Here is a 9,271-nt window from a genome sequence, read left to right as displayed (position 1 = left end):
AAAAAAACATGTCAGGACCCAATGAGGAATGATAAGAGGAAAAAAAAGAAAAAACATGTCAGGGCCCAATGAGGAAAGCACGAAGAACATAACGCTACCAGAGTAAAAGATAAATCCCCAAGGTAGACCCAGTGACAAAGGCACCAACTAAGTTCTATCCGGGGGGGGGGGGGGGGAAACAGCAATATGAAGCTGGAAGCATTCTGATGCAAGTTTGTGCTTTGACCTTTTCTTGCCCATCCTAGTAGAATTAACTGGATTGGTACATTCACACGCATATTCAAAGTAATATTAAGTGATTAACTGTGTTCCCAATTGATCTTTTCTGTGTCTCCTATTTTAATGATCCTTTTTTTAATGGAATTTTGATCTTTTGATGATATTATCTTAATCAATCATGAGCTTTTTTTTTTTTTTTTTGAAGTGTCCACTTTGCATTAGTCCAATGTACTATTTCTCGAACAATCTCTCTGATGAGCTGAGGGAATAAATAGAGGCCCAGAGGGGAAAAAGAAAAAAGGGGACAAGACTAAACAATTGTTTTCTGTTGATTATTTGCTGGTCAGTATTTCTGTTAAACCATATTCTGATTCATTTTCTCAGTACAACAATTGGATTTTGTTCTGGTTGAGCTTCCTTGTTCAACTGAGATTCTTAAATATCTTTTAATCTTCCCATCGGAATTTGCTGAAACTTGATGGATATATCCTCTAATATGGAACACCCTTCAACCAACCTTCGGTATGTTACTGACTTGTGTCCTTACTGAGTTATAATTTTCTCCCATTCTGGTCTTACGATTCTGTTGTGAGTTTCCTTAACTGAATAGGATTTCACCAGATATCAGAATCTGACCATTTTGATCACTCCGGGAATTTGGTGTCTTGTTCTCCTATACTAAAATAGTCTTCGAGTCATAGTTTTTAAGGCGGTAAGGCGACGGAGGCGTTTGAGGGTCTTTCGGAGCGCCTTAGCAATAAGGTGGGCATAAAGCGTCGCCTTATCGACTAAAGCGTTCTTGTGCAATTTTTTTATAAAACCAATCTGTTTGACTCAAATCCTAGTTGAATCCTATAACTCATATGTTAAATAAATATTAAAGGTTCATATTCATACCAATGTAAGATATTCATCAAGAAAACAAATCAATAAAGTGAATAAACTAAGTTCATCGTTCATCAATCATCAATCATCAATCATCAATCATATTAACATATAATATAAATACATAATTATGAAACAAAATTGTAAATATAAAGAAAAGAAGACAAAAAATACAAGTATTTATTATACTTACCTCTATGATGCCAAAATGAGTGCCTAAGCCCTAAGGTCATCCACTATATTTCTACTCCTGTCAAAGAAGAATGAAGCTCACCATTGTCGGAGCAAGCTCACCGCTGCCGGAGCAAAATAGTCGCCTGGATCAGTGGTTCTTCTTTGTTCCTTGATTCCTTCTCAAAGCCCTTTCTTAAAACCCTTAACAAAATCCAAACCCTGTTTGTGAATCGTGTTTTTGTTTTGTTTGTTTTGGTTGTTTTTGGTGGAGTAAAGCTGATCCCATACATCTCAAGTGTTAACAAAATCATACACCTACTAATAAAAAATCTATATTTGGAATCTTCATCAAGTAATTTTAAAATATGTTTAAAAAAAAAAAAAACCCCATAAGGTGCCACTTCACATAAGGCAGAGCATTGCCTTACCATCTCTAGACCGCATCAGCGCCAAGGAGTTACTAAGGCATCGCCTTACCAGCGCCTTAAAAACTATGATCAGAGTAAGGAGCCCACTTAACCACTCCATGCATCAAGAGATAACGAAAGTTAATGATAATACAAGTTATATCAAATAAGATCATTGCATAAAAAAAGTCTCTTCAAAGTAATTCTAGTGAATATACATTCACAAAGAGACAGCAATAATGAAAGATTAGTAGCAACAAGTTGCTCTAAAAGAAAAAATTGCTCACTGACTATAAACATAACATCATTATTCCACAGATGAGTCCTTGTACTGGGAAATGTAAGGTTTTCTACCATCCAAAAGTGAAAGGTGAAGGCTAAACGCTGCCCCCCGTTGTAGCAATAAGAAAGCTCTCCAGGAAATTGTTAGAAAGTGAAAAGTGATACGTTACAAGCTTGGCTTAATTGCAAGTAAACGCCCTTCAAGAACTTCTAAAGACAACTGTCAGCATAAATCTTGTTCAAATATCCAAATTAAAGTTTTGATGTCTGTAAATTAGATTGATACTTTGGAACAAGCAGCCTTAAGCCCGTAGAGTCTGAGAAAGATTGATTTCCCAAATCTAGATTCCAATGTAGAGCTGCTGCTACAGTTACAACAAAATCCTGCATAGGCTCGAGCTGTAAAAGAGATTTCTACTTTCCAGGTCACTTTTTTGTCAACCAAATATCAGTCTACACTTACTTTTCTCTTCCATTTGTTGTAGGAAAAGAGAATTTCCCAGTTATGTTGTAACACCCCAAATCTCACCTCTTTACATTGACCGTGAACAGGCAAGAGTAGCAGGTTGAGAGGCCAACACTAGCTTGGCTGGCAGCAGTGGAATGCCAGGAAGGGAAGGATGACCCAACATGTACCTGTGCCTCCTGCCAACAGTGTTGGAAGAGTCGGCAAGAAAAGTGGGCCAACAGGTGATTACTAACCCTTAATATGGATTGGACATGATAGGAAATACAACAGACTCAAAGGGAAGCAAGTCTGGCTCAACCAGCTTGAGAGACCTGGACATAACGGGCAAGAACAGAATAGCCAGAATTGGCTGAAATGGGTCCCACTCTTGGAAATTTGACATGTGGACCTATTTCCATGGGTCTGATAAGATTAAATGAGATAATTAATAAAATTATAAAATTAATTTAATTATGGGAAACATAATTAGTATTATATATGCAATTAATATATCATATTCTATAAGTAATATGATTATATAAACATATATGGATATAATATATTATATTATATATATTATAGTGTTAGTGGGCCACTAATATGGGGCTATATAAGAGCCACCACCAACCACTATACTTCACTTTTCTTCACACAACATTACTTGGACAGCAAGAGGAAGAAAGAAGAAAGAAGAAGAAGTAGAAAAGAAGAGAAGACGAGAAGAGAAGAGAGGAAAATTAGAGAGGAGATTCACCTACTTGGGAGGCTACTGCAGGGTTCAGCAAGGAGGTAGGTACTTCTCACTTATATGAACCTGTAGTAAGAAAAGAATTCAGAAATAGAGAAGGGTAGGACTGAATTCTGTTGTATGGAAGGAATTCTGGGAAAATTCAGCAGAAATCCTCATCATATGAAATCTAATTTTCTGATTTGAAGAATTGATTTGAAAATGTGAAATGATTTTGTAAAAGGATGCATACACCATGGCCGATTGGGGTTAGAATGTGAGGATTCTCACTTAAGACCTCAAAACAGTAAAATACCTTAGAGAAAAAGTGAAATTTCACTTTGAATTCTGTTGTTAAGAGATCCTATTAATGCATGTAAGATGATTGAGGTTCAATTTTTCACATGCAAGGTGAAATTAATGGTAGAAATTGTGCATGCAACCTTAGATTGAGGTCTGATTATGAAGTTCTGACTTTAATTTATACTTGCGCATGAGATTATGAGAATAGGAGGTATGATTATGGAAATTCTTGCTGAATTGTATAATTAATCAGAATTAATTAATGGGTTAATGATTGGATTAATAGAGTGATGAGAATTGATGAACTTATTCACTGCTGTGAAGATATGATGCAAAAATAGGGGTCTAATGGCCAAGCATATGAGTAATCAGCAGGGAAGGTTGGCAGAATTGAAATTCTGCATAAAAGGCACGACCGGTGGGAGACATCCGGCCGGCCGGTCGGGCCAGGGTCTCCAGCCAGTCAAGCTTCCAGAGACCATTTTTGCCCTCAGATTTTGACAGTAATGTGTGGGTCTGAAAGGGGACCTGTAGGGCTTATAGGAGAATAAAATACTATATTAGGGTGTGTGCTTGAGCTCTAGAATCTAAATTTATAAATATATGTATAATTTTGATTTTTAGGAATTCCAATTAACTGTAAGGGAACAAGTTCAGCACCTGGAAAAGTGAAAACTGATTCAGATTGTCCAGGTGAGTGGGTGCCCCTCCAACCTCCTTTCTTTTGGTATGTTTCTTAATTATTGATCATGCATTATTTGATTGTGTATGTGCATATGCATTTATGTTACAATTGTGTTATGATGGATGTGATGGCATGGGAAATATGAAAGGTAAGACAGGTAATATGGGTCACGAGCAGGTGCCCATGTTTGTATATGTGATTGGGTTGATTGGTTATGCATCATGTAGTATGCTGAGCTAGGTATCATAACCCTAAGTGCTACACCCTTTGTCCGTAGGGGGTTAGGTACGGACTAATCCCGATATATGTTGTTGCCTGATCAGCAGTGCACTATGAGTGGTACAACTACTATACCGGAGATGGATGTGAGACAATATATGACATACTGTATGCCTGGTGGATATTATTATACGGGGATACCATCTAGGGGTTAGCCGGGGGACCGAGGCTCTGACCGGGACCGGCTGGCTCCTGCCCGCAACGAGCTTGTATTCCTGAGGGCCCTGTAGAAACGCAACCCTAAAATGATGCAAAAGATAATGGAAAAACAAAATAATCAATGCACATGGATTTTACGAGGTTCGGCAAGGTTGCCTACGTCCCCGGTGAGATGAGATCCTGTTTCACTATCAATGGAGAATAGGGTTACAGCGCTCGCCCTCACACCTCTCAGTATTGCTTGCATTACAGAGAAAGAAACCCTCGCTACAAATATATAGCGAAAAAACCCTGATCCGGATTAAACTACAATTGCCCTCAAATGGACCGCCGTCCTGCCTGTCTAGGTGCTGCACCAGTACTTCCTAGATTAAACTGTGGTGGAATACAAGACATCATACACCAACAATCTCCACCTTGGCTTGAATTCTGTCGAGCCTCCTGTAAAGATAACTTGTAGACGTCTTCATCATTGTACCTCAGTAGAGGTACAAACCCGCACCTGTTTGGTGCGTCCCTCATCTTCAACAATGAGTAATATTAATCAAGTCCAAACAGAACTCGAACTTCTCTGTAGTAACTGGCTTTGTAAACAAATCTGCAGGATTGAGATCGGTATGAATTTTTCTCAAGTGAATACTGCCTTCTGACACAAGCTCCTTGATCTTGTGAAATCTCACATCAATATGCTTTGTCCTTGCATGAAACACCTGATTCTTTGCAAGATGTATGGCACTCTGACTGTCACAGTGTAACACTGTACCTCCTTGCTCCAACCCCAACTCACGAACCAATCCAGCCAACCAGACTCCTTCCTTGGCAGCCTCAACTGCTGCCATGTACTCTGCCTCTGTAGTGGATAATGCAATTGTAGACTAAAGCATCGCCCTCCATGATATAGGTCCACCAGCCAATGTAAACACATACCCTGTAGTAGACCTCCTCTTGTCTAAATCACCAGCATAGTCAGAATCAACATAACCTGCCAATTCTGTAGAACTTCCCTTGCCACTGAACATAACACCTATATCTTTAGTCTTGCTCAAATATCTGAAGATCCACTTGATTGCATTCCAATGCTCCTTCCCTGGATTACTCATGTATCTGCTAACAACACTGACTGCATGAGACAAATCCGGCCTGCTACAAACCATAGCATACATGAGACTCCCAACTGCGCTAGCATAAGGGACTTGAGACATCTGCTCCACCTCCTCATGTGTTGTAGGGCATTCCCTTTCAGATAACTTGAAGTGGCCAGCTAACGGAGTGCTAACCGGCTTGGCCTTTTTCATATTGAAACGCTCGAGTACCTTTTCAATATACCTCTTCTGAGTCACCCAAAGTTTACCTGCATTTCTATCTCTAAGGATTTCCATGCCAAGGATCTTCTTAGCGGTACCAAGATCCTTCATCTCAAATTAGCACTCAACAAAGATTTCAAAGAGACTATATCATGTTTGTTCTTTGCAGCAATGAGCATGTCATCAACATAAAGCATCAACAAAATAATGGAATTATCACTTGACACTTTATAATAAACACAACTATCATACTCACTTCTTGTGTAGTCAATCTTCATCATGTGGGAATCAAAGCGCTTGTACCACTGCCTAGGAGATTGCTTAAGGCCATAAAGCGACCTCTTAAGCAGACAAACATGGTCTTCCTTTCCCTGCACCTTGAAACCTTCAGGCTGCTCCATGTAAATCTGTTCTTCCAAGTCACCATGAAGAAATGCAGTTTTCACATCAAGTTGTTCAAGCTCTAAATCATACATGGCCACCAAAGCAAGTAATACCCTGATCGAAGTGTGTTTCACCACCGGAGAGAATATTTCATTGTAGTCTATCCCCTCCTTCTATGCATAGCCCTTGGCTACAAGTCTGGCCTTATATTTTTCACGCTCCTTCTCAGATGCTGCCTCTTTCTTACAAAAGACCCATTTACACCCAATAATTTTTCTTTCCTTAGGTTTTTCCACAATCTCCCAAGTGTTGTTCTTCTGTAGAGATTCCATTTCCTCCATCATAGTTGCCATCCATTTATCATGCTGTGCATCACTCAAAGCATCATGGTAGGAAGATGGATCACCTGTACCTACAGTGAGGGCATAGGCAACCATGTCCTCAAACCCGTATCTCATAGGTGCTTTGTGAGTACGCTTCCCTTTACCCTTTGCCACAGTATAAGGGAACTTCTACTGCTTCCTGTTGTCCTGGTAAGTCACTTGATGACTCATTCTCTCTTGTTGTTTCTACCTCACCTAACTCCACCTGCACAGTAGAACTTTCTTTATTTTCATCAACTGCTTGTGAATTCTAATTTGACTTCACTATATGAGACTCATCAAACACAACGTCTCTGCTAACCACAACTTTCTGTGAACTTGGATCCCACAACTTGAATCCCTTTACACCTTTCTTAAAACCAAGAAAGATACATTGCTTAGACTTTGAGTCTAACTTGGAACGCTGCTCACTCTCAACATGCGCATAGGCTGGACAACCAAATATTTTTAGAATAGAATAATCTACTGGTTTTCCTGTCCATACCTCTTCAGGAATTTTACAATCAATCGCCTTTGATGGAGACCTATTGATGAGGAAACATGCCATGTTCACTACTTCTGCCCAAAATCTCTTGCTCAACCCTGCATTCAGCCTCATACTCCGAGCTCTTTCTAGAAGTGTTCTGTTCATCCTTTCAGCTACACCATTTTGTTGTGGTGTCTTTGGAACTGTGAAGTGACGTGTAATCCCTTCAGCTTTGCACAATTCTAGAAATGGCTTGTATGTGTACTCTCCTCCATTGTCTGTTCTCAAGTATTTAATTTTCTTTCCTGTCTTCCTTTCTACCTCAGCCTTCCATTCCTTAAATTTAGTGAACACCTCACTTTTATGCTTCATGAAGTAGATCCAGACTTTCCTTGAGTAATCATCAACAAAGGTCACGAAGTATTCTGCCCCACCTTTAGATTTTGTTGTTGAAGGACCCCATACATCGCTGTGTACATAATCAAGCACCCCTTTACTCTTATGTTTTGCAGTTTTGAAGCTAACCTTGCACTGTTTTCCGAACACACAATACTTGCAGAAGTTCAGTTTACAAGTTTTTACTCCCTTCAACATTTTTCTTTTATGAAGCTCCATCAATCCTCTTTCTCCCATATGCCCTAACCGCATATGCCACAGATAGGTATCATCTGTATCATCTGTATCAAATACTGCATCTGTAGTCACAGATGTTCCACCTATAACTGTGCTCCCTATGAGTCTGTATAGGTTTCCTGCTAGCTGTCCCTTCATGACAACCATTACACCCTTAATAACTTTGAGAACTCCACCTTCTGCTATGTACTTGCAGCCATTTGAGTCAAGTGCCCCCAAAGATATTAAGTTTTTCCTTAATTCTGGTACGTGTCTCACATCTGCTAAAGTTCTTACTATCCCATCAAACATCTTGATTTTGATAGTGCCTATCCCAATGGTCTTGCATACGTCATCATTCCCCATTAGGACAGACCCACCATTAGATGGTTGATATGTATCAAACCAATCCTTATGCGGACACATGTGACATGAACATTCAGAATCTAAAATCCAAGAATCAGAAGGTTGATTCTTACCTGATGATATAGAGAGTACATCTCCATCATCTCCATCTGAACTGTCAGCCACGCTAGCTTCCTCAGATGCCTTATCTACACCTTTCTTCTTTAAGTCCGCCTTCCTCTTCAAGCACTCTCTCTTTATATGACCTTTCTTCTTGCAATAGTAACAAGAGACCTTTGTCTTTGCCCCTTTTGATTTCGATCGACTCTTCCCAGATCCCTTCTGATTTGATCTCCCTCTTTCCTGCTCCTTGTCACCTCCGAAAAAACCTTCTCCTTGAGATTTCGTACTACTGGCCTTCTTCCTTGTATCATTGGACATGAGGGTAGCTGCGACTTCATCCATCTCAAGGGTTTCATTCCCGTACAAGAGAGTCGTTACTAGATGATCATATGATTCTGGGAGCGACGACAGCAATAGTAATGCCTTGTCTTCATCCTCGATCTTAACCTCCAGGTTTGCAAGTTTACTTACGATCTGATTGAACATGTTAAGATGCTCTAATAGATCCGTACCTTCCTCCATCTGTAGAGAGTACAATTGCTTCTTCACGAACAACTTATTCGTTAAGGACTTCGTCATGTAGATGCTTTCAAGTTTCACCCATAACTGCGGTGCAGAATCGATACCCACAACATATTGTAGGGCATCATCAGAAAGATTTAATCGAATAGCACTTACCGCCTTTTCCTCCATCTCTTCCCAATCTTCGTCAGTAATTTTTTCAGGTTTCTTCGACTTCCCCAACAACGTTTTCGCCAAACCTTGTTGTATCAGAAGATCCTTCATCCTTTGACGCCAGAGGGTGAAATTGTTCTTCCCATTAAACCTCTCGATGTCATACTTGACATTTGATCCCTTCCCTGTCATCGTGATAGTAAACCCTAGAAAACGGAAACCTAGAGCTCTGATACCAATTTGTAGAAACGCAACCCTAAAACGATGCAGAAGATAATGGAAAAACAAAACAAACAATGCACACGGATTTTACGAGGTTCGGCAATGTTGCCTACATCCCCGGTGAGATGAGGTCCTGCTTCACTATCAATGGAGAATAGGGTTACAGCGCTCGTCCTCACACCTCTCAGT

General features: G+C 39.8%; 1 protein-coding gene across 1 annotated transcript in view; it reads right to left on the bottom strand.

Moving 5' to 3' along the window:
* The window catches only part of LOC122070360 (vesicle transport protein GOT1), a 20,979-nt gene extending 19,186 nt beyond the window's left edge, over positions 1-1,793 (bottom strand). Inside the window, exon 1 of the mRNA XM_042634505.1 lies at positions 1,707-1,793. Within this exon, the coding sequence (XP_042490439.1) occupies positions 1,707-1,722 (16 nt within the window). The 5' untranslated portion in view covers positions 1,723-1,793. The remainder of the gene's footprint in view (positions 1-1,706) is intronic.
* Positions 1,794-9,271: the final 7,478 nt, after the last annotated feature.

The sequence above is a fragment of the Macadamia integrifolia genome, unplaced genomic scaffold (assembly GCF_013358625.1).
Source record: "Macadamia integrifolia cultivar HAES 741 unplaced genomic scaffold, SCU_Mint_v3 scaffold90, whole genome shotgun sequence".
Classification (NCBI taxonomy): Eukaryota; Viridiplantae; Streptophyta; class Magnoliopsida; order Proteales; family Proteaceae; genus Macadamia; species Macadamia integrifolia.
The sequence above is the reverse complement of the archived record's forward strand: the minus strand, read 5'-3'. Positions and strand labels throughout refer to the sequence as shown.